The 26,078-nt window shown below is 39.6% G+C and overlaps 1 protein-coding gene across 1 annotated transcript; it reads left to right on the top strand.

The window, feature by feature from the left end:
• The first annotated feature begins 5,614 nt into the window (after positions 1-5,614).
• On the top strand, positions 5,615-22,045 carry LOC137574925 (uncharacterized). Its single transcript, XM_068287362.1, has 8 exons — positions 5,615-5,873; positions 6,253-6,392; positions 6,477-7,541; positions 7,601-8,747; positions 8,799-9,139; positions 9,225-9,899; positions 21,299-21,553; positions 21,644-22,045. The coding sequence occupies exons 1-8, from the start codon at positions 5,615-5,617 to the stop codon at positions 22,043-22,045; spliced, it is 4,284 nt and encodes a 1,427-aa protein (XP_068143463.1).
• The last annotated feature ends 4,033 nt before the right edge of the window (positions 22,046-26,078 follow it).

The raw sequence follows: 26,078 nt of genomic DNA on the forward strand, positions 1-26,078 counted from the left end.
GAACGATTTTGATATAAATACACAGTATAAACAAGCCCCTTTAGTTAGATCGAAAACGACAACACCCTTTAAGAAAACAGGGGAAATTACCCAAGTTGACGACAAACATTATATTGAAACAAACCGAGGTAGACAAACAACACACTACAAATCGAAATTCAAAAAGAAAAAGAAAACTCATCAAAGTAAATATACTAATTAATTTCAGAGATCCCAACATTACTATTTCTACTCTTATCAATGGTACACTCGACGCATAATCAAAGCATTGAAATTAATCCCATAAAGGCACCTAATGGATATCTTGTATTCAAAACAGGAACCATGGATTTACCCTCAGATTTCGAATATCATTATTTAACTGTAAACTTAACCAATATACAAACCACTTACAACAACTTGGTTGAGCAGTCAGAACCATATAAAAACATAGTCCACATTCAGTATTTAGTCGAAAAATTAAATCGCGAAATGAACGGCATAAAAATAATAAAATGAAATAAGCGAGGACTTATTAACATAATAGGCACAGCACATAAATATCTTTTCGGCACCTTAGACCAATAAGATAAAGAAGAACTTGAAGAAAAAATTGATAGTCTCTCAGCAAATAGCGCCCAAAATAATGAACTTAATCATATCATTGAAGCAGTCAACAAAAACATAGAACTCCTAAATAATCTTACTATTCAACAGGATGCAGACAAAAAACTAAATATACTAATGTTCAACTTAGAGCATTTTACAGAATACATAGAAGACATAGAGTTAGGAATGCAGTTGACAAGACTAGGAATATTTAATCCAAAACTTTTAAACCATCAAGAAATATTTAACATAAATACAGAAAAACTTTTAAACATAAAAACATCTACTTGGTTAAAATCAGACACAAATGAAATATTAATAATTTCGCATATACCTAGACAAATATCTAAAACATCGCTATTCAAAATTATATCCTATCCAGATGAAAATAATAACACTTTAACAGAAAACATTCAAGAAACTTACTATATTCAAAATAATAAAATTTATGCAAAATCAACCAAAAAACAAGAAATAAATGAGTGTATAGTTGGCATTATTACACAAAAACCAGCAGAATGCAAATACACAAAGATGTTCAAAACCAATTCAATTAGTTATGTAGAACCAAATATTATCGTAACTTGGAACTTGCCCAAAACAAATTTAAAACAAAATTGTAACCAAAATAAAATATTCATAGAAGGAAATAATATAATAAAAATATACGACTGTGCTATGCAGTTAAATGAAATATCAATAGTAAATACATTACAAGATTATACCCAAAATATTTATGTAACCAATAATGTAACAAAACTAGAACCAATCTCTTATATCCAAGCTAAACAAATCATTTCCGAAAAAACTGCATATAACAAAATATTTAATATCATAACTACCACAACATTTATAATTACAATAATAAGTTTAACCCTATATCTTATCTATAAATTTAAGTCAATATCAAAAAAAATAATTATTACACAAATTAAGAATGAAACTTTTGTACAATCAAGTGACTCAGCTTTTGACAATCCCGTTTTACATGAATTGTCCCCATCCAAAGAAATTTCACTTGCAACACAGCAAGCACATCCAACTCTATACCCTGTATTTCCCGCCTGAGCACAGGCTATTTTCTACGTGTTGGGGGAGTAATATATCCGCCACTCCATCCACTCACACCACTCAATTTCCCACTCCAATCACCCACATAACTTGATCCCCCTTTAGTCTAGAAAACAGCGGATGTTTACTGCAAGCGAGACTAAACAAAAATCCTATAAACAAATGTCCCCAAAAATCTTCCAAGCGTGAGAACGCTTAGTTAGCAAAAATCAATAAGCCAATCAAAATCCAGATCCCTTGTCACCAGATAAAAAGCTCCCAATACTAATATCAAAAGCTTTTTAACCGAACTTTAATTATATCTGTATGAATAATCATAAGTTAGTTCTTAAGACGCTTTGTTTCAATAAAGATCGTTTTTGAGTCTCACCAATCCAAATTTTTTTTAATCAATGAAAGAATCGGATTTATAACTGTATGGTCGAAAATATGTTATTGCCCAGTGTATTGCTGCTTGCTCTTGTTCTGTAGTACTCTTGTTGCATTCACCTTTAGTGAATGCTCTTGATGCATATGAAACTGGAAGCTGGAGTCCATTATAGTTTTGTGTTAAAACTGCTCCACATGCTTGTTTGCTTGCATCTGTGATTATGCAAAATTCTTTGCTAAAATCCGGGTACTGCAATAGATTAGGTTGAACGAGCTTTTCCTTTTAAGTATTGGTATGCATTTTCGCATTCTGCTGTCCATTCGAATGGAACATTCTTTTTACATAATCTTGTTATGTGCCGGGAATATTCGGCGAAATTTTTTATGAAACGTCTATAGTAATTGCAAAATGCAACGAAACGTCTAGCACTGTCTGCATCATGTGGGACTGGATAATTCTTGATGACGTCAAATTTTGTGTCGTCTGGCAAGATTCCTTTATCTGTGCATTTGTGACCTAGGAATGTCACCTCATGCATAAAGAATGAACATTTTTCTGGATGCAGTTTTAGACTATTTTTTCTGCAGAGTTTAAAAACATCTACTAAATTTTTAATCATATGTTGTTCAGAACAACCAATAACGATTAAATCATCCATATAGAGGAAAGCTTGACTTGGCTCAAGCCCCGAGAATGCTATTGTCATCATTCTCTGAAATGAATTAGGTGCTATTTTTAGACCGAAAGGTAATCGTGTAAAACGATATGAGCCATTGCTTGTTGAAAAAGACGTTATATCTCTTGATTTTTCTTCTAGTTCAATTTGATGAAAACCTGACATTAAGTCAAGGCAAGAAAAATATTTTGCTCTTCCCAATTGATCAAGAATATCATCAATTCTGGGGAGCGGAAACTTATCTGACAGCAATTTTTTGTTTATTTGACGATAGTCAATTACTAATCGCCAGTTTTTTTCTTTAGATCCCGAAAGTGTTTTCTTTGGGACTAGCAAGAGTGGGCTATTATAAGGCGAAACAGATGGTTCAACAATACCCTGTTCGATTAACTTTCCAACTTGTCGCTGGATCTCGTTTATTTGGCTATGCGGACTCCGGTAATTTTTCAAGTCCGAACACATCACTATACTCAGTGCATAACTTTTCGAGTTTGTCTTTGAATAGTATTGGGAAATTTTTCTTCAATTTATGAATTACAGATTCTTTTCTTATATCTCTGGTATTTTGAACTATATCGTAGTTCGAAAGTGATTCAAATTTTATATTGTTAACGCCTACTATTTGGCATTTATCTGTGATATTTAAGAATCGGACAAAAGTACTTTGGGCTGTTGCAATAGTGTTTGCGACATAAACGCCCGGTTTAATTTCCTGATTCGGAATCAAAATGTTATCTTCTGCTGAAGATAGTTCTATTTTGCGTACCACTTGGGATCTTGCTGGTAGAAGTGTTGAGTTATTACCAGAATTGAATGTTATTGGAACATAAATTGGGTACGTTAATTTTTGTGGTCTAAGTATAAACCAATCTTCTGAATTGCTGTAATCTAATTTGCAATTAAAAGTTTTTATGAAATCTAATCCTATTATTCCATCGCATGGGATTGCGGAATCTGAATGAAGCATGTAAAATTCGTATGGAATAATATATTTATCTGTCTGCAATTCTATTGAGACTAGGCCTTTGGAGTTTATTACTCCTTCTCCTATGCCTCGAATGTCTACAGTTTTGTTTACTTGGATGTCGTGAAATACATCAGAATTTTCTTTTATTATTGAAATGTCTGCACCGGTATCAATTAAGAATGTTATTTTCTTATTTGTTTTAACATTCTTAAATGATACGAAATTATTAAGACTTAGTGTTGCCGCCGAAATCCACTGACTGCCCAGCAGACCCGACGCAGCCACCAATGGGTTAACCCATATCACTCATTCTCTTTCATTTTCATACTTATACTTAAGCGCCAGCCTACGTGCTGGGAAATTAACCGTTGCATCTTGCGCTTTAAGCTTACATGTTAGGTTCTATGCTTGTTACTAAGCGGCGGACAGAACAGTTTGGTTACAACCGCGAGTAAGGGCGATTAATTTATAGCGGCTCAACTACCGACTCGCTCGCTCACCATACACACACCCACTTAGCCTACCAGTAGCATAAGAAAACACGTGGAAGAAATAAATGAAGTATCACGTGAAAAGTGAAGTGTTTCTTCTGGGCCCGCTAAAACATCGAACCTTAGCGCCAAACTCAACAATTCTATAAATTATGCCAGGAATTAATTCTATAATTAATTCTATAAACTATAGGCCATGAATTAATTCCATAAGTTAATTCTACAGATTAATTCTATATATTAATCTAACAGTGGTAAACCACTAAAGGAACCGAAAAGGTTAATTATTTAACTCAACTCGACGGGTCAACCCACGGTTCTACAAGTAAATCATATAGAGGTTAACCTCGATGATTGCATAACCAATCACTAAATTGTGATACATACATAACCTCAACGGTCAACCGTTTACGACCTACATAGGTCACGTAACTAATCAACGTCGCTTAAAAGTATAAACTCATTGGTAAACCATGGCAACAAAAGACTTATCAAGTGGAATATATCATTGCAAGAAATGCATGCAGGAAGACAGTGACCGCATGGTGCAATGCAATTGATGCTGTTCCTGGTATCATTTCGACTGCGCTGGAGTAATAGACGAGAAATCTGAGAACAGCTGGAACTGCGACTGCGTCAACGTGTCAACGGAAGTCATCACAACCATATTGAGCAACGCATTGCAGAACCTCGGAAATACCGCACGAGCAGGCGAACCTCAGGCTACTTCGTCACCAGCAAAACCAACGGGGCCGCTACAAGAACCGGATCGGGACTTTGGACTATGCCCTCCAAAAATATTCCAGGACACAGCTAGGACAGCTGTTCCTATTTTTACTTCTGCCAAACAAAAAGCGATGGTCACACACTCAGCTGTGCGTGACACGTGGCATTACGATCACGAGGCACCGCAGCTGCCGTTCCTAACCTCAAACAACACGCGTGCTACGACACGCGAACAACCGCACCTAAGTGCTACGCCGATGGCACCCTGGAATTTTACGAATACTCAAAACAGGGCTGCATCGTACTATCCAGAAAATAAAGTGCGAATGGACGTAGACCTAAACACAGCAATGCCAAGCGCGGCACAACTTGCAGCCCGTCAAGCGATACCGAAAGAGCTTCCAACATTTGATGGCAATCCTCAGAACTGTCCTCTATTCTATAGTAGTTTTCAGACAAGTACGGAAATCGCTGGGTATACGAATGCAGAAAATCTTATGCGGCTGCAAGCTAGCCTAAAGGGAAAAGCACGTGAGTTAGTTCAATCCAAACTCCTTTTACCCGCAATGGTCCCTGAAATCATACAAACATTACGTATGTGTTTCGGTCGGCCAGAGCATATTTTGCACAACTTACTGGAAAAAACGCGGCAACTACCCGCAATAAAAGATAAGCTTGAACCACTTATCGAATACGCACTGTGTGTACGAAACATCTACTCAACGATGGAAGCATGTGGACTCACAGGTTACATGCAGAACCCAATGCTCGTACAAGAGCTACTAGAGAAACTCCCCACACAACTGAAGCTGCAGTGGGCAATGTTTCCCAAAGACACTAAGATACCATCAATGGAATCTTTTAGCAATTGGATCTACGACATAGCTGAAGCAGCAAGCCAGGTAACATCACCGCTTTACCATAAGAAGAGCGGAAGCCTAAATCATGAGGCACCTGAAGAGCAGGTCAAGGAAATTACTGCTCGTATGTAACGAACCTGGGCACAAAATACACAGCTGCCCATCGTTCAAAGCCACGCCACATCAACAAAAGATTTCTTTTCTGAAAAATCACAAGCTCTGCCAACAATGCCTAAACCGTCATCACCAAAAGTGCCAACGTGAGAAGGTTTGCGGCATACGAGGCTGCCGAAGCAAACATCACCCATTGATCCACGAGATGCAGCCAATACCAGAGGCTGCGAAATCCAGCAGCCCAAACAGGCCAGCTATGGTCACCAACGTGCATACGCCGGAGGGCAAGCACACCCAGCGATCCAGAGAGTCTGGCTCAACATATTTCCGTGTCATTCCAATACAAATCATCAATAAAACGAAAGTCACTAACACTTTTGCATTTCCAGATGAGGGATCGGCACTAACGCTCATCGACAACAAGGTCTTTAAGCAGCTCGGCTTAAAAGGCGTTCCAGATCCACTGTGCCTAAAATGGACCAACGATACAACACGCGAAGAAAATGCATCGGAACGTGTCACGCTTACGGTTGCCAATCCACATAATGGCAATTAATTCTACTTGGAAGAGGTTCACATTATCTACACAGATACCCTGGATCTACCTCTACAGTCTATCGACATAAGGGCTCTCGCCAAAGAATTCCCCCACCTAGCGGGACTACCGATAGCATCATACACCAACGCACGCCCAAGCATCCTAATCGGCACAAATAACTGGAACCTCGCCGTACCCCTTAAAATCAAAGAGGGGGCATGGCACCAACCAATAGCGTCAAAGACGCGACTGGGATGGGCACTACAAAGCTCCACGCGATCAAGGGCTACTAGAGCTAATGTGAGCGTTCACATGTGTGGATGCAGGGACGCAGACGCTAAGCTACATCAGATCATCAAAGAAGCGTTCTCATTAGACGCTACCACAGCAAAACCGCTATCATCACCAGAAGAAACTCAAGCTTTAACCGGACTTGAATCTACTACCTCCCTTAAGAATGGCAGGTACGAGGTCGGCCTAATGTGGAAAGACCCTGAAGTTTCATTACTTGATAGCTACGCAAACGCACTAAAACGGCTTAAATGCCTACAAAAGCAATTTTCCCGACAACCACAGTTGAAGGAGCAAATCACCAAGCAAATCGAGAAACTCGTCGAAAAGGGCTATGCTCGCATGCTGACGCCGGAGGAAATAGCTGCACCAAACAGACGGGCATGGTATCTACCAACCTTCATAACTAAAAATCCAAATAAACCAGAGAAGGTCCGGCTTGTATGGGACGCAGCCGCCCAATCTGGCGGCAAGGCCCTGAATGACTACATCTGGAGTGATCTGCTCAACTCCCTGTTTGACCTCTTGCTCTCATTCCGAGTGGGACGAGTGGCGATCTGTGGCGATATTGCCGAGATGTTCCACCAGATCCGAGTGAAACCAGCAGACACCCATGCGCAAAGGTTTCTGTGGTTCGACAGCAAATCCGAGAGGCAAGAGCCTAACGTCTATGTTATGGAAGCGCTTACTTTCGGAATCATTTGCGCACCCTGCATTGCACACTTTATTCGCGACAAAAATGCAGATCGATTCTGCCAACAGTACCCTCAAGCAGCACAAGCCGCAGTGGCGACGACTACGTGGAAGTCGGAAACATCGCAACTCAAGTCAGAGACATCCATGCATCAGGTGGTTTCCACATACGCAATTGGTCTTCGAACTCAAAGGAGGTCCTTCGAATACTAAAGAGCGATTCGCTGCTCCCCGAAGCTGTCGAAATTACCGCCACGGAAAAGGTACTCGGCTTATACTGGGTGCCGAACTCCGACGTATTCACATTCATCTGCAAGTTCGCCAGGTTGAAGCGCAACGTTTTGGACAGCGACAAAACACCAACCAAACGCGAGCTCTTGCAAGTACTTATGTCAATGTACGACCCACTCGGCTTCATCTCATGCTTTACAATAGAGCTCAAAATCCTACTGCAAGAAGTCTGGAGAAGCGGCATTGGTTGGGACACTGGTTTGCCCGACGCATTGTTACCCAAATGGATACGATGGAAACGGATCCTTACAACAATCGCCGGATTGACCATCCCGAGATGTTACTTCGACAGCAGCGATCAAGTCCATGATGTCCAGTTACACACGTTCGTTGACGCCAGCGAATTGGCATACGCAGCAGTCTGCTACCTTCGGATACGCCAGGGGAAAAGAACCTACCTCAGCTTCGTGGCCTCCAAGGCGAAAGTGGCACCGTTGAGTCCACTATCTATACCAAGGATGGAACTGCAGGCCGCAGTGATCGGAGCAAAGCTGAGTAACCGAATCCAACGCAATCCAAGTTTGTCAATTAATTCGAGTTGTTATTGGTCCGACTCTAAGACTGTTCTCAAATGGCTTCGTATGGATCCACGAAAGTTTCAGCAATTCGTCATGCACCGCGTTGGCGAAATACTGGAATTCACAAACGTTAGCCAATGGAACTGGGTTCCAACCAACCTTAACCCTGCAGATCTTGCTACTAAAACACACAACGGCAATAAACATGAAACTTGGCTACACGGTCCAGTCTATTTGCTGCAGGATCAACACGAGTGGCCAAAATGCGATGATTTGGGGCCACCAAACAATGCTGAAGTCAGGCACAACATACGCTTCATCGACAATGCGACGATGGAGCTAAAACTTAACGCGGAATATTTTTCCGACAGGCGCAGGCTATATCGATCTTTAGCGCGTTTTATTCTCTATATTGAGAAACTGAAAGCAAAACAAACAAAGGCATCGCCACCTACAGAGGTGTCTTACGAGATGATTCAGCAGGCACGCACACTCCTACTGCGGCATGCGCAGTCATCTGAATTCAACCCAGAAATTCGCAACTTAACGAGAGGTAAACCTTTAAAAACAAATTCTAAACTCATATGTTTGAATATCTTCCTAGACGAAAACCAGCTCCTACGTACCCGAGGGCGAGCAGAAAACCTAAACGGACAAAACCAAATACTGCTCCCAAATGGGCACCACATTACTCGGCTCATAGTGAACTGGTATCATCAGGAAATGCACCACACATCCCATGAGACGTGTATTAACAGGATTCGCGGCATGTTTTACATACCACGCCTACGAGTCTTATACAAAGGCATGCGGAAGTCTTGCCAACGCTGTAAAAATGAGAGCGCCATGCCTGATCCAGCGCAAATGGCTCCCTTGCCCATTGCCAGGCTGGCTGCCTACCAACGCCTTCACTTACTCGGTATCGACTACTTCGGGCCCTTCTTGGTCGCTGTAGTCCTACAGTTTTTCGCGAAGCGAAAAAGATGGGGAGTTATTTTCACCTGCCTAACCATACGGACGGTGCATATAGACTGGCGTGCTCTCTGGACACTGCATCGTGCATAATGTGCATCCGAAACTTCATCAATCGGCGCGGGACCCCAAGAGAAATTTACGCGACAATGGCACTAAATCAAAGCTGCCGAAAAGATTATCTGTGACAAAGCGCAGACGATCAACTTCAACGCCGTGCAACCGGCGTTCGATGACATCAAATGGAAATTTATCCACCAGCCGCTCCTCATATGGGGGAGCATGGGAGCGACTTGTTCGTTCCGTCAAGACTGTACTCTACGCAATCTGCCCAGCGAGAAAATTCACCAGTGAGGGCCTACAAAGTGCACTATGGGAAGTGGAATTTATCCTAAACTCCAGACCCCTTACTTTTGTCTCTCTGGACAGCAAAGACGACGAGGCTATCACCCCTAACCATCTACTACTAGGATCAGCAAGCGGCTATAAACCAGTCTTCAAAACCACACACACCGTACAGCACATGTGGCAAGCTGTTCAAGAATTCGCCGAACAATTCTGGCGACGATGGGTACGCGAATACGTTCCAGATTTAGCCAGGCGAGGAAAATGGTTTACGAAGAGACCACCAATAGCAGCTGGAGACGTCGTTGTAATATTGGACGAGACTCTGCCCCGAAATAGATGGCCAAAAGGTATAGTCGAGCAAACAATCCTGGCCAAAGACAACCAGGTGCGTCGAGTGATCATCAGAACCGCCAATGGGACTCTTCAACGGCCCGTGGCTAAAGTAGCTGTATTAGACGTCGGCTGTAATGGAGCAAAGCAACCCCATGAAGAGAGCAGCTTTACTGGGGGGGGGAATGTTGCCGCCGAAATCCACTGACTGCCCAGCAGACCCGACGCAGCCACCAGGTTAACCCATATCACTCATTCTCTTTCATTTTCATACTTATACTTAAGCGCCAGCCTACGTGCTGGGAAATTAACCGTTGCATCTTGCGCTTTAAGCTTACATGTTAGGTTCTATGCTTGTTACTAAGCGGCGGACAGAACAGTTTGGTTACAACCGCGAGTAAGGGCGATTAATTTATAGCGGCTCAACTACCGACTCGCTCGCTCACCATACACACACCCACTTAGCCTACCATTAGCATAAGAAAACACGTGGAAGAAATAAATGAAGTATCACGTGAAAAGTGAAGTGTTTCTTGTGGGCCCGCTAAAACATCGAACCTTAGTGCCAAACTCAACACTTATGTTAGTGGAATAGACTTTATTTTTTAATTTTGAGCATTTGGAGGATCTTGTCCGTTTCCCTGGTCGCTTTGGGTAATTCGGACATTTGTGTTGTTGTAACCATTCTGTTGGTTATTTGTATTTTGTCTATTATTATTGTGTCCACCTCCACGGCCGCCTTTTCGGTAGCGTGAATAATTTCGGCCTCGTTGGGCTCTGTGGGCATCGTTATTGCTCCAATTCGAGTTGTTATTGTTCCAATTCGAGTTGTTTCTCCAGTTACCATTATTGTTATAGCGGCGTCTGCCGCGGTCATTATGCTGGGCATAAAAAATGGTATTATTTTGGAAAACTTCTGTGGAGCCCGTCCCTACTGAAAGAGTGGTGAATCTAGCAATGGCTTCTTTAGCCGAATCAAAGTTTCCTGATTCCATTAATAGCTAGACTCTTTGACTTTTGGTATGGCTTACCATAGCATTTACTGCCACTTTGGTTGTGTATTTTATTGCTTGTTCAGTTGGAAGACCATCCGAAATAAATGCGCCTTTAAGGGCGTCGGTCAACTCAGTAATCTCCTTTGTGTATGAAACACAGTTATTGGGGTTTCTTTGCAGATTTTTAATTTTTGCTGTTAAAAGATCCACTGATTCCCCCTTGAAGATTGTTGATAGTTTTCGTATTACTTCATCAATCGTTGTTTCAGAACTTAGGGTATTACCCGCTTGACCTTTTAATTTTGATTTTATGATTTCGATAGCTACTGCTTCGTGCGTTTCTTTTATGCTGTTAAGTACGCGAAGCGCTCCAAGGAAACCAGGTAGATTTTTAATATCACCATCGAAGTATGGTAGCAGCCTGGTGGCTGTGTTTATGAATTCTACCACTGTTTGTGTCATTTTGTTGTTTTCTTTGGGAATTGTTGGCTTGTTAAGACTTATTGCTGATGGTTCTTCTTGACTTATTTCTTCATCAGCCATTAGTTGCGTTTTTTCTTCCAGTACTATTGAAGTTTCCAAATCTGATGTTTGTTTAAATTCAATATTGTGTCTGTTAAACACAGTTATTGCTTTTTGTTTGTAATCACTGTAGAACGCACTTGCGGCTGCTTTTTGCCATATCTTTAGTTTGCTATAGTGTTCAGTTAATACTGCTCTAATAGCTTGAAGATTCTCGGTTATTATCTTCGTGTGTTTGGTTACTGTGTCTTGGGATGTTTCTCTATTCTGCGAGAGGCACTTACAAGATTTAGTTAATTCTTGTGCGTGTATTCTAGCTTTTCCTATTATATCATCCCAAGTAACCATAGTTTGTTAAGATTAATTTCTAAGATTAATTTCTATTTCTATTTTGGATTCTTGAGAACCCATTTTACTAAAAAAACGAAATTTGTCGTTTAGACCTGTTGTTAATTTAAGAAAAAAATTTGAAAATGTGTAAGGTTTTACTATTCTATGTCTATTATTTTTACATCTGAGTCTGTTAAATCTATTGGTTCTGCACTCGATTCTGATATGTTTATCAGCGCAATTGAGTCCTTGAAAAGTTCGTGGACCCATCCGGGCACGTCTTTTCTTTTCAAGGAAAGGTAAATATTTTTGGAGCTTTTTTTGTTTCTGCTTTATCCATATTCTACACTAACTGCCTGAACCTATTAAACTGATTATGGATGTATTTAGTTCTTTACTGCTGTTGTTCCTCCATTAGGTAGAAACGCAGTGTGCCTGCTGCGTTTGAAAAACAGCATACATATGGTACCGTGAGAATGAAACTCATCTGTACCCTAGTGCCTCCTTTGACTGGGAAATCTTCGCCCGTTATGTCAAGGTAAGCTAACCTAATTTGTACTAAGTTTATGGAGCGTTGAGGTGAGGTACTTCCCTCGCTCCTAAAAACCTCAATTAAGTCTTGGACTATGCTAGGGTGCCTGTTGTTTATTTTTACAAAGTACCTGTCACAATGGGTCATTTTTTTATTTTTATATATATATATATATATATATATATATATATTTTATCTTTTGTTAAAAAGGTTTTGATTTATAATTGCTTGTGTGCATATGTATTTTTAGATCTTATCTAGATCGTTAGCTTGGCTTAGAGCTCTTTTTGTTACACATTTATTGATAGGTAATAGGTAAGCCTTATATAATACATATGCGCACAATATTATGACAATTATTAAAAGTAGTATGTTCGTTAATCTCATATCAGCATTTGATGATTCAATTTATGGGATTTTTGTTTTTATTTATTATAAGTATTCAAAAATATGAAATAAAGTTCATAAAGACAGGTTAAAAACTTTTTTTTTTTAGCAATTACTTTAATTTTTTTTTCATAAAATGTCTGAATTTGATTTCTATTTGAAATATTAAAATAAGATTGTTATGGATTCATGCGTATTTTTTTTTTATTTAAATTATTTGTGAAGAGAAAAAAAAGTAAGAGAGAAATAAAATTTATCTCAACTGTGTCTTGCACAGCGAGCCAGAGACGTGGGACAATTATAGAAAATGTGGTTGGCTCACAATTCAGGTATACATTTCATTTGTTTTATTGTTAAAAAAAAATCTCCAACCACATTGTTAGTAAAAGCCTATCGGACAGTTAGTATGTCGCAAGTTGCACTTTCGTGCTTCAACTTGCTATTAAGGTTATTATTACAATTAATAGCAAGTTGAAGTTGCCTTTAATTTAATAAGGTTATTATTACAATTATTAAATTAAAGGCAAGTTAAGGCTTGCGCATTTCTGCGGCCCCTTGCGTTTCTTTGCTTTCAGTATGTCAATACGCTCTATGCAGCGTTGTCGGTCTTCCTCCGTCTTCAGAGTGGTCAGTAGGTCTACTTCCAGCCTCTTCTGCTGGAGTAGCTTTCTTACTTGGCCTCCTCTTTTTGTCTTCTTTGACTCTGTTGATTTGGTGTTGCGGGCCCGGTACTCAGCTATTGTGAGTGGGCGCGGTCCATCGTTGGGGTACAACTCTAACGCTTCTTCTAGCGTCGGCGCATCCCTTTGCTCGATAGGAGCAGATTCCGCAAAGGGAATATCTTCACTGTTCATTCGTGTTCCTTGTTGGTTGATTGGTTGATTTTCTTTTGGTTCGCTTGATTTATCAGATGGTTCCAACCACTGCTTCTGCTTTCTTCTGGGCATTTATTCCAATTGATTTAAAATAAAATTTTCATTTAAATAAATAAAATGTTCATGTTTTGTGTTGTGGTTAATATTTGCAGTTGTTGTTCTTTTGACATTAACGTTGATTGATGGTTTGATTTTTGCATTTGGTTTACAGATTGCAGTTGTTGTTTTTGTTAGCAGATTGCGGGTCCTTGTCCTGTCACGGTCGCCATGTTATATATATACCAAGACCGGGTTCCTTTGATAAAAATATTATATCCAAGATGAACACGTCAGTGTCCATGCATAGTCGTTTTTAGAATGATTCTTTATTCCAAATTATTATTTTGCTTAAGCTAAGTTTACATATATATTCTTATGCTGCGACTTATGCGACAGCTACAAAAGAGAGGGAGAGTGTCAGTACATACATACATATTGTTGGAGCGCTTGCATCAAAGTGCTTGGTCAGCGTTCACACGCTGGCCTGGCTCTAGCTCATGTTACGCTTGTGCATACATTGCTTATGTGAATATATGTATGTGCATATACAAATGTACATACATATATGATCATGCTTAGCTGTATATTTATGTGAATATGTTTATGTACCTACATCAATGTATATATATAAACATATTCAAGTGCACAATTATATTTTAGTGCGTATATGTTTAATTGTTTATACTTGCAACAGAGTGTTACAAGTTGAGCTCATTGTACTGAATGATTATTTGTATGAATATACTACAATTATCTGCAAAGTAAAGCGGATAGTGTGAGACGGTGTTGGCTACGCAGGCCTACTCACGGTTATCCCGAAGCGCCAGGCACCCGGTCGCGATTTCGTTTTAAAACCTGCTGGGGCTGCTGCGGTCATCCGTCCATGGGGGTGAGGGGCGCAAATTGCTCTCCTCACAGATCTCGCGCGAGTTATGCCATTAGCAACACTTCCTATAACAGCCGACCCAAGAGGTCTACACTCCACATTAATGTAAACATAAACAATACCATTCCACTAAACATAGAGTGTCACAAGATAAGTGACAGTTTCCCTAAACATAGAGTGTCACAAGATAAGTGACAGTTTCCCTAAACATAGAGTGTCATAAGAAAAGTGACCAGAAGAAAACATTATAAACACTTAGATGTAAGCCAAACCAGAATATGATTTGATTCAATAAAGCAGTCTTGATTTAACACTCAACCAGAACAGACTCAATCTTAATTGGCGCAGTCGGTACTCGAGTTCACAGCTAAAATATTGTGGAAACTTTGAACGCAATCAAAGATAACGAAACAATATAATACTGTAGAAAACAAAACATTTAGTGACAAAATAAAATATATATATTGTGGAAACTTTGGAGAAAATCTAGGCCAACGAAACAATATAATATTATAAAAACATTTTGTGACAAATAACGAAACAATATAATATTGTAAAAACACTTTGTGCAAACAAACAGAATTATTGTGAAAACTTAAAAAAAAAAAAAAAAAAAGTTAACGAAACAATAAAACATACACCATTAAAATGGCACAAATTAACGAAATACAACAATGCATTCAAATGCTAACATCAATAATAATATCCAATCAAGAGATGCATTCTAATCCAACAACAAGGGAGAGAAACAGCATCGAGAAGGAAACAAGGTACTTGCCGGTGTTCACTGGACAGGAGGGAACGTTACATGGTTTCATTTCGGCAGTCAACCAAATCATGGAGGAGTGTGATGATAACGACCAGGTCTTCACTGTTATATTCAACACCAAAATTCAAGGTCAGGCTAGAACTATGCTTAATATTAACCCCCCTACATCTTGGGCTGATTGCAAAACTCGTCTTCGACATCATTATCGCCCAAGAACGGATCAAATGGGTCTAACCAGAAAAATTAATAACTTAAGGGTAACTACCGTTCGAGATCTTGATTTTAAAGTAAGAGCAATTGTTGAGGAAATTACTGATTTTTCGGTCTTTGAAAACAATAGCAGATTAGTTGACATATTAAGTGGTCTCTTAATTCAAAGAGTAAAAGAATTATCTTGTGGTCCAATGGCCATTGCCTTAATGAATAAAACAACATTAACAGATATAAGAATTGAACTTGCAAATTATATTGGTCTGAATTATGAAAATTTAAATAAAAAACTATTATTAACCAAAAATGACAATGACCATAGTACATATAACAAACAGACAACTAATAAAAATACAAACCAAAATACTGAACAGAGTCAAAATGTAAAACAGTCTCAAAATCCCAATAGACAACAGAGTCAAAATATTAGACAGTATCAAAATCCGAATAGACAACAGAGTCAGAACGTAAGACAAAATCAAAATTATCAGCAACCACAAAATTATCAGCAACCACCAGCAGAAGCAATGAGTGTAGATAATATAAATGAGGAAGTAGTAAACAGCACAGATAATCAAGAGTTTTTTACCAACTAGCCTTGGATGAAAAAAAATTTTTATAAAAGGAACAATAGAGGAAGATACTTATATTATTTTAGTAGATACAGGATCAACCATAAGCATTTTAAACACAACTAATGTACATAATTCCAAATACAAAATAATTGAAAAATATTCAAAAACCATACATACGATAAAGGGAAAAATAGAAAGTGACAGTTACTTAGTGAAAACAAAAGTGCCAAGGGAGTTTAAATATATAAATTATGCAAGAACAAAATGGGTAGCTATGCCCCTGGAAAAATCATATGATTTTCTATTGGGCATGGACTTCATTCAAAGGAATTTTGCAAATATTGATTTTCAAAACAAAATTATTAAACTTAACAATGGGGTCGAAATTCCATTCCTTTCCAAACAATCAGAAGATGTTTGCGTAATGGAAGTAAGTGAAATTGATGATCTTAAGTTAAAAGAACTCAATACTGAGGAAGATCAAATAATAAGAAATCTTTCAAAAAAGTACGAAAAGTTATGTTTCAAAGAAGGGGATCACTTAACCAATACTAACACTATAGTTCATAGCATAAAAACTACTACAGACCAACCTATTAATTCAAAACTCTATCGGGTCTCCCCAAAATATGAAGAAGAAATAAAGAAACAAATAATTTACATGGAAAACAATGGAATTATAAGAAAAAGCAAAAGCAAATATAGTTCTCCAATATGTGTCATACCTAAAAAAAGAGATAGCTCTGGAATTCAAAAGTATCGTATTTGTGTAGACTATATAGGCGTTTAAACCAAGTAACCGTTCCAGATAAGTACCCAATACCTATCATGGACGCTGTATTAGACAAACTCGGTAAAGCCCAATATTTTACTACATTAGATTTAGCAAAAGGCTATCACCAAATTTTAATGGCAGAAGAAGATATAGAGAAAACAGCATTCATTTCACCAATGGGTTTATATGAATATGTTAGAATGCCTTTTGGGTTAAAAAATGCCCCAGCCACATTTCAACGTTTAATGAATGAAATACTGAGGGATTATATAAACAAAAGTTGTGTTGTATACATGGACGATATTTTGATATTTTCAACAACACTTGAGGAACATAAGATTGCTTTAGAAAACATTTTCAAAATACTTAGAAATCATAACTTAAAAATTCAACCAGACAAATGTTCCTTCATGAAACAATATACTGAATATTTAGGACACATTCTCACAAAGCAAGGGATTAAACCCAATCCACATAAAATAGAAGCAATAAAAGCAATGCAGCTACCTAAAACAGAAAAGCAATTGAAAGGATTTCTTGGTATGACAGGATTTTACAGAAAATTTATTAAGGACTATTCCAAAATAGCTTACCCAATGATCAGATATTTACAAAAAGGCACACAAATTAATACAAATGACCCACAGTTTATAGATGCCTTTGAAAACCTTAAAACACTTATAAGCTCACATCCAATCTTAAAATATCCAGAGTTTGATAAACCATTTACCATTACAACAGATGCCAGTGACTTCGCAATAGGTTCAGTATTGTCTCAACAAGAGCAACCAGTTGCATTCGTTTCAAGAACTTTAAATAAACACGAAAAAAATTACATTACAATTGATAAAGAATTTTTATCCATTATACATGCAGTAAACTATTTTAGACACTATTTGATAGGTAATAAATTCCAAATTATAACAGATCATGCTCCGATAAAATATCTAAACTCAAAATACAAAGGGAAAGAAATGACAGCAAGACACCAAAGATGGATTTTAAAATTACAAGAATTCGATTATGACATAATATATTTGAAAGGAAAAGACAATAAAGTGGCAGATTTTTTAAGTAGACAGGAAACAGCTGAACTAATAAACAAGGATAAAACAAATGAGTCAAACTTTGAACTATCAGATACATAGCATTCAGCAGAGGAAGGAAGATTTACAAATTTCTATATAAAAGACGATATTGTAAACAAATATAAAACTCAGATAATAGTATCTTATACAACAACGGACAACATTAATATTCAGCATGGTAGAAAAATAATAGAAGTAAGCCCAGCAGAAACAGAAATTGAAATCGAAATCAAAATGCAAAATAATATAAATAAAGGAACAGTAGGAATTTTTTCAGAAGTTCCAGACTCAGAATATTATAAGATACAATGTATCTTAATGAACATTTTTTCACACTGTAATAATATAAAATTTTTTAAATGTACTAAGAGAGCTCAGGAAATTTCAAGCGTTAAAGAACAAAATATATTTTCCAAAGCTAAGAGACCATATTCAGTTGATAATTTCAAATTGTAAAAAATGTAAGGAAATTAAATATGACAGAAAACCAATCAAACCTAAGTTTCAATTCACAGAAACACCGGATGTTAAAAATCAAATTATACATTTAGACATATTTCATATAAAACACAAATCGTTTGTTACAATCATAGACAAGCTCACAAAATTCGCAGTCGCTTATAATATAACAGATAGAAACTGGAAAACTAAAATGGAAATTTTGATTGAACACTTTGCCAAATTCAATAAACCACATAAAATAATAATGTATAATGAATTTCGATCAGAACAGATAAAACAATACTTAAACCAAGAACAAATAGAAATCCATTATACAAAGCCAAATTCACATACAGGAAATGCAGACATAGAAACACTACATTCTACTCTCATTGAAATAATAGCAGGAATAGATGATGATTTATCAATTTCATCCAAAATGCAATTAGCAATAACAGCTTATAATAACCGTTATCACTCTACAATAAAATGTACACCAAATTATGCAAAAAACATAGAAGATGAGGAAAAACTAAAAAACACTATTATCAAGCACAAAGAAAAATTTTAAGCAAACAAAATAATACAAGAGAAGATTATGAGGAGGAAAGACAGGAAGGACCAATTAAAAACTATAAACGAGTTAGGCATAAGGATGAACCTTATTTTAGAATTACAACATTAAATAATATTCATCCATGTAATATAAAAAGACCGTCAAAGCAGGAAAAAATTAATTTCCAACAAAATACAGATTGACATCCTTGAAACAAAATTTTTTTTTCTCTTATCCTCAGATTTTCATAATTTTTTACGTTATAATGTGTGTTCAAGGTAGATTACAAATTGAACCAATTCAATCAAATGCGGGATATGCACCTATACAAACTTATTCCACGGAAATAGTTAATGAAACAGTAATTATACTACACATTATTAATATCGACCCTTTAAGTAATATAATAAATCAAATGGAGACAAACATTAAAAATTTTAACATCACAGGAAAAAAGGAGCTATTAGCCGAAATAAATCTAATTAGAGCTAAAATAAAATCCATAACCCCAAACAACAGAATAAAAAGAGGAATGTTAAATATTGTAGGAACAACATACAAATGGCTTTTTGGAATTATGGATGATGAAGATAGAACAGATATTTTAGATCACCTTAACAATATTGACCAAAACAACCATAATATTATACAAGACATGAACCAACAAATTGTTATAAATACACATTTTAATAAAACAATACACAACTTAGCAGAAACAATTAAACAAGACAGAACAATAATCAAGGACATACTTACAAGCATGGACAATCAAAATCAAGAAATAGAAATGAAAATACTTCATAATGACCAAATGGGGAAATTAAAAAATATAGAATTCAAAATAAATTATATTCAGGAAAACATAGCATCAGCAAAAAATAATATAATCGTACCAGAAATTTTATCAGAAGAGGAAATAAATAAATTTGACATTGATTTTTATAAATTAAAGCTAATCCGTATGGGCATTTTAAAATATAAGAATAATTGCATCATAATCGCAATTAAAATCCCAAAATCATTTATAACCATAGATGTCAAGTTAATTATTCCTATACCAAATATAGATTATATACAAATAGACCAAGAAAATCAGTTAATTGTAGAAATAAATAATAAAACATTTACATATGAACCCAACAAAATTTTAAAAGAATTAAAATTAAGTAAAAGTTGTACCATTAATAATAATTGCAAATTTATATTCAACAATATAACGAGTATCGAAGAAATTGACGATGATACAATTATAATAAAAAATGCCAAGAATACAAAAATATATCAAAATTGCGATAAAAGAAATATTATACTTAAGGGAAGTAACTTAATTCAATTCGGTAACTGTAAAATTCAAATTCTAAATGAAATATTTTTTAACGAAAAAACAGAATTTCGCGAAAAATTTTTTTATCCAACAGAACTATTGAATCAAACCTATAAAAATACAATTAACTTTGATCATGTAACAATAGATAATTTTGACAATTTAAAAGAAATCACAGAACTTAAATACGAAAAGAAAATGACAAATGGCATATTTTTAACACTTTTTATTATTATTATTATTATATGTTTATCCATTTATATACATATATACTGTAAAAAGAAAAATATAAACATTAATGTAAACAGAATTCAGGAGAATTCATACTCTCAGAGGGGAGGAGTTATGCCATTAGCAACACTTCCTGTAACAGCCGACCCAAGAGGTCTACACTCCACATTAATGTAAACATAAACAATACCATTCCATTAAACATAGAGTGTCACAAGATAAGTGACAGTTTCCCTAAACATAGAGTGTCACAAGATAAGTGACAGTTTCCCTAAACATAGAGTGTCACAAGAAAAGTGACCAGAAGAAAACATTATAAACACTTAGATGTAAGCCAAACCAGAATATGATTTGATTCAATAAAGCAGTCTTGATTTAACACTCAACCAGAACAGACTCAATCTTAATTCGCGCGCGTGTGTATTAGTGGGGTGGTCGCACCCCTATCACCATCATCGACATCGATAACACCAACTGAAGTGTCTCCTGGTTTGAGCCATCTCTTCTAATATTTACATACATACGTATATACACAAATACTTTTTTTTTTTTTGGTCTCTGTTTTTCTTTTTCTCCCACCTTTTTTCCACAGCTGGACAGCCGACTCGTGGTGCAGGTATCAGCTGTGCACTGGTCAGGCCAACCCGGGCTTAAAATCCCTAACATTGGCACCCGCCAACTCCGCGAAATCGCTGAAAGCTTTAAAGCGGAGCTTAAAGTGAGCTTTAAAGTGATCGCGCAAAGTGCGGCATACTTTTAGGGCCCCCATAGTACCTAGCTGTGTTTCAGCCCTCCAGCTGTAAACTCGGTCTGTGGGCCCCAAGACAAGCACTCTGCCTTGTAGGCGAAAGTACCAGGCTCAAATCCGTCCTGTGGAGAGTTTTTCAATTGGAGTATTTTTGTTTTTTTTTGTATACAGATAAATTGTCAGAGACAAGCTTTCTGTCTTGGAGGCGAAAGTACCAGGTTCACGCACTTCGGCGTCAAGATGCTACAGGTGCCTAGAATTTGGACATATGGCGGCAACGTGCAACAGCCCCGTCGACAGGACAAACTGGTGCATAAGATGCGGCGGCAAGGACCACAAAGCGAAGGAATGCAGCAATGGTTTCAACTGCTGTATATGCGAGTCAAGAGGGATCACCGAGCGAAAACACGTAGCAGGCAGCCAGCGGTGCCCTCAACAACGCAGGCTGGGCCATGAAGTCGTCTCGACCAAGACGAAATTTTTAGCTTTACCCAGCTAAACTTAAACCACTGCGAGGCCGCCCATGAACTACTTAAGCAGCGGGTGCGAGAGACCAAATCTGACGCGGCAGTAATCAGCGAACCATTCCGCAGGAAAACCTCACCCAATTGGGCGTATAGCACGTCGGGCAAGGCCGCCATCTGGGCATGTGGCAGCCCGCCCTCGCAGCTCCTTTCCAGGCTAGCTGGCGAGCACTTCATCAGGGCACAGGTCAAATGGATATGGCTGTACAGTTGCTACTTGCCGCCCAGTCTGAGCCTTACGGACTTCTGCAAGGTGCTAGATGAACTGACGACCGACGTAAGGACACACAGCCCTACCATAATCGCGGGAGACTTCAACGCATGGCACAGGAATGGGAAAGCTCCTCCACAAACGCGCGAGGCCGCGCTTTGCTCGACGCTTTTGCCTCCCTAGACGTCGAACTATTGAACCATGGCACCCAAAACACGTTCAATCGGGCTGGAAGGGGATAAGTGATAGATCTTACGTACGTAAGCAGTGGCCTTGCGAGGACATCAGCCTGGAAACTGGATAATTGTTACACGGCGAGCGACCATGAGGCGATCCGTGTTACTATAGGCCGTGAAGCGGACAGACGACAGCACGCAGCGCACCCCATCCCTATCGACATGCCCTTCAAAGAAGACACGCTGGACCCCCAGGCGTTCTCTTCAATGCTGACCCGGCAAAGTCTCACAGCAACCACGGCTCAAGAAATGGCGAACGAAGCCTGCAGTATGTTAGCTGCTGCCAGCACGGCAAGTATGGCCCAATCCAGACCATTCAGAAGCCACCACAAACCAGTATTCTGGTGGAACGGAGAAATTGCAGATTTGAGGAGATCCTGTATGGCTGCAAGAAGGAAATACCAACGAGCAAGGAAGCGCATGGACTCGGACTGGACACACCACCACGCCCACTACAGCTCGGCTAGAAGGTCCCTCAAGAAGGCCATCCTTTCCGCGAAAAGGGAAGTTTATTTGCAGCTGTGTGACTCCGCAGAACACGACCCATGGGGAAGAGCATACAAAATAGTGGTCAAGCGGATACATGCAAACCGCCAGCTCATCCCATCTGACGCTGAAGAAGTCTCACAAATTATCGACGGCCTATTCCCCAATCGCCCGATTTCTCCCAAGCATACCTCAGCATCCAGTTCCAGCATCACACACCATTGATGCGATCTCGTCGGATGAAGTCCTGGCGGCGGCCAAGTCGCTCCAACTCGGCAAAGCACCCGGTCCAGATCGGATCCCAAACCGCGCCGTTAAACTGGCCCTGACTCTACGACCAGATGTCTTCGCAGCCGTCTTCAACCGCTGCCTCACCGAGGGAGTTTTCCCCGAGCAATGGAAGATCCAGAAGTTGGCTTTTCTTCCAAAGCCGGGGAAGCCTACAGATACTTCGCCCTCCTATAGACCGATATGTCTGGTGGACTTTATAGGCAAGGTGTTTGAAGGTCTCATCGGAACGAGACTGAACGCTTACGTCAGCGAGTGCGGCGGTCTCTCAGCCAACCAATTCGGTTTTCGCAAGGCAAGATCCACCATTGACGCAGTCAGCAAGGTGGTTGGCATCGCCAGCAGCGCCATCGAAGGAACAAGATGGAAAGGAGGCTCCAAACAATACTGCCTTGTTGTCACGCTTGACGTAAAGAACGCCTTCAACACTGCGGATTGGAGCTGCATACTCAGTACCATCCATGATCTCGGCGTCCCCCCGTACCTCCTTGCCATCATTCGGAGCTTTTTTAGGCAGAGGATCCTGAGATACGGCACCTCCGACGGCCCTAAGAGTCGTAATGTGTCTGCTGGAGTGCCACAAGGCTCGGTTCTGGGTCCGCTTCTTTGGAACCTGATGTACGACGGAGTGCTGCGTCTCCCACTCCCGCCAGGTTACGAAGCCATCGGATATGCTGACGACGTGGCTATTGTTATTGTTGCCAAGGAGCTGGAGAAGGCAGAATCAGTGGCCTCGCAAGCTATAGCCAGCATCACGCGGTGGCTTCAGTCGGTTGGCCTAGCCCTGGCAGCCGAAAAAACGGAGGCGGTTCTGATCAGCAGTAGGAAAACAGTTAAGCATGCCTCAGTGCAAGTAGAAGGTTCCATAATCACCTCAAAGCGAGCCATCCGGTACCTGGGCGTGTGGCTAGACACCCGTCTATGCTTCAGAGAGCATTTGGAGAACGTTCAACGGAAAGCAGCGAGCACAGGACAGGCGTTATCGAGGCTAATGCTCAACACGAGAGGACCTGAAACATGAGCGGAGACTACTCCTGATGAGTGTGCTGAAATCGGTCATTTTGTATGCGGCACAAATCTGGGCCAACCCCATACACACTACGGCGTACAGTAGGGGCATTACCGCTACCTACCGTCTCTGCGCGCTAAGGGTCTGCAGCGGTTTTAGGACGGTCTCTGAGGATGCTGGGCTGGTGGTTGCAGGCATGATTCCCATCAACTTACTTGCGGACGAGGCCAGGAACATCGCGGTCGCAAAAAGAAACGGTACACCAAAGCGGACAGCTAGCGACGACGCAAGGATGCAAAGCTTAGCCATCTGGCAAGAGCGGTGGGATTCATCTAGCAAGGGTAGGTGGACCCACACCCTTATCCCCACGATCAGGCCATGGATTGAACGGAAGCATGGTCAGGGGACTTTCCATCTGACACAGTTCATCACAGGACATGGCTGTTTCAGATCCTATCTCCACAGATTCGGACACGAGGCTGAGCCGTACTGCCTGAAATGTGGTGAAGGAATGGTAGAGGACGCGGAACACGCCCTGTTCGCATGCAGGCGATTCACTAGTCAACGGCGGCTCCTGGAGGAAACGGTCGGCACTGTGCTGACTACCGAGAACCTGGTGCCCATAATGCTGGCAGACGCGGCGGCGTGGGTAGCAGTGAGCAGCTTTACAGGCTTCGTGGGAATCAGCCTAAGAAAGGCAGAGCGTGAAAGGAATGGCAATACGTAAAGGGGTAAAAAAAAAAAAAAAAACACACACACACACACACACACACACACACACACACACACATCGAATTCACGAAGTACTAGGTGGAGTTCCACGTGGCTCTCGTAGTCGTGGCAAAGCAGCTCTCAGAAGCAGAAGAAAATACGGTCACATCGATTGCCATAGCAAAACAGTGGCTTGCGGACGCAGGACTAGAACTCGCAGATCAAAAAACGGAAGCAGTTCTTATCAGCAGCAGGAAAACGGTGGAGCAGGCAAAAATTGTGCTAGACACATGCACAATCCGCTCAGCTAGAGCAATCCGGTACTTAGGTGTTTTATTGGATACACGCCTCTGTTTCCGAGAACACTTGGGGCACGCGAGTGCAAGAGCGGCTGAACTGGGAAGATCACTGAGCCGAATCATGATCAACACAAGAGGCCCGGGACAATCTCAACGATTATTATTGATGAACGTCGTCAGGTCGACCATGCTCTACGGCGCGCCAGTATGGGCGGATGCGATGGAGACGAAGTCATACAGACGAGGATTAGAGGCAACATACCGTCTTGGGGCTCTACGCGTATGCCGTGGCTTCCGCACAATTTCGGATGACGCGGCTCTTGTAATATCAAGTATGGTCCCAGCTCCTTAGCGGCCATGGATGTTTCCGGTCATACCTATTCCGATTTGGACACGAGTCCAGTGCGGAATGCACCCTGTGTAGACAAGGCATACAAGAAAGCCCTGAACATGTGATTTTTTACTGCATGAGGTTTACCAACGAGAGGCAAAGGCTAACGGCAGTCCTTGGAGAAGAGCCCACACCTTTCAACCTGGTAAACATTATGATCACATCGCAATCGGCGTGGTCGGCGGTATGCACATATGCTGCAGCAATAATAAGGAAGCTACGAGAGCTGGAGAGAGAGCGCAATACCTGAGGGGCATCGACAGCCCACTATAGACCTGCGAAGCAATACCACAAGGCAGTCCCGCAGGATCCCTATAGTAAAATCTTCTTTTTTTCTTCCCTTTACTTCTCTTGTCTATACTTCTGCTTTTTGTATATAACTTTCTTATCCTATTTATATTTACCAATATATCAATAAATGAATTAAAAAAAAAAAAACACACACACACACACACACGCACACACACACACAATGTGTGCTTGTTAGGTCATGTCTTAGTCTCCCTTATAAAGTTATTAACCAAAATTAATGTTTGTTATAAAATTTGTCTATGTATTTAGGAAGTGTCTAAGCATAAGGACAAAAGAAACATTCTATGATGGAATTTATGCATAAATAAACTTTCATCTCTCGCATTAAATATTTAGTTATTGGACTGACAAGATTTTAACTTAATTATCGAAATCTTTATAGCCACTTGACCTAAGGCCATATAAAATCATCCTGTTGTTTGTGGGTCATATTGAAAAATCAAATATGCATATACATATCTATGCATGGACGCACATTAATTGC

The sequence above is a fragment of the Drosophila tropicalis genome, unplaced genomic scaffold (assembly GCF_018151085.1).
Source record: "Drosophila tropicalis isolate 14030-0801.00 unplaced genomic scaffold, ASM1815108v1 contig_502, whole genome shotgun sequence".
Taxonomy (NCBI): domain Eukaryota; kingdom Metazoa; phylum Arthropoda; class Insecta; order Diptera; family Drosophilidae; genus Drosophila; species Drosophila tropicalis.

What these genes read in the sequence shown, in the direction of transcription:
- LOC137574925 (XM_068287362.1), top strand. Translation starts at nt 5,615, where the DNA reads ATGGAAGCATGTGGACTCACAGGTTACATGCAGAACCCAATGCTCGTA. An exon ending in CGGAACGTGTCACGCTTACG is followed by an intron (nt 6,393 to 6,476) that starts GTTGCCAATCCA and finishes CTACCTCTACAG; the next exon opens with TCTATCGACATAAGGGCTCT. An exon ending in TCCTGGCCAAAGACAACCAG is followed by an intron (nt 9,900 to 21,298) that starts GTGCGTCGAGTG and finishes TTTTGTATACAG; the next exon opens with ATAAATTGTCAGAGACAAGC.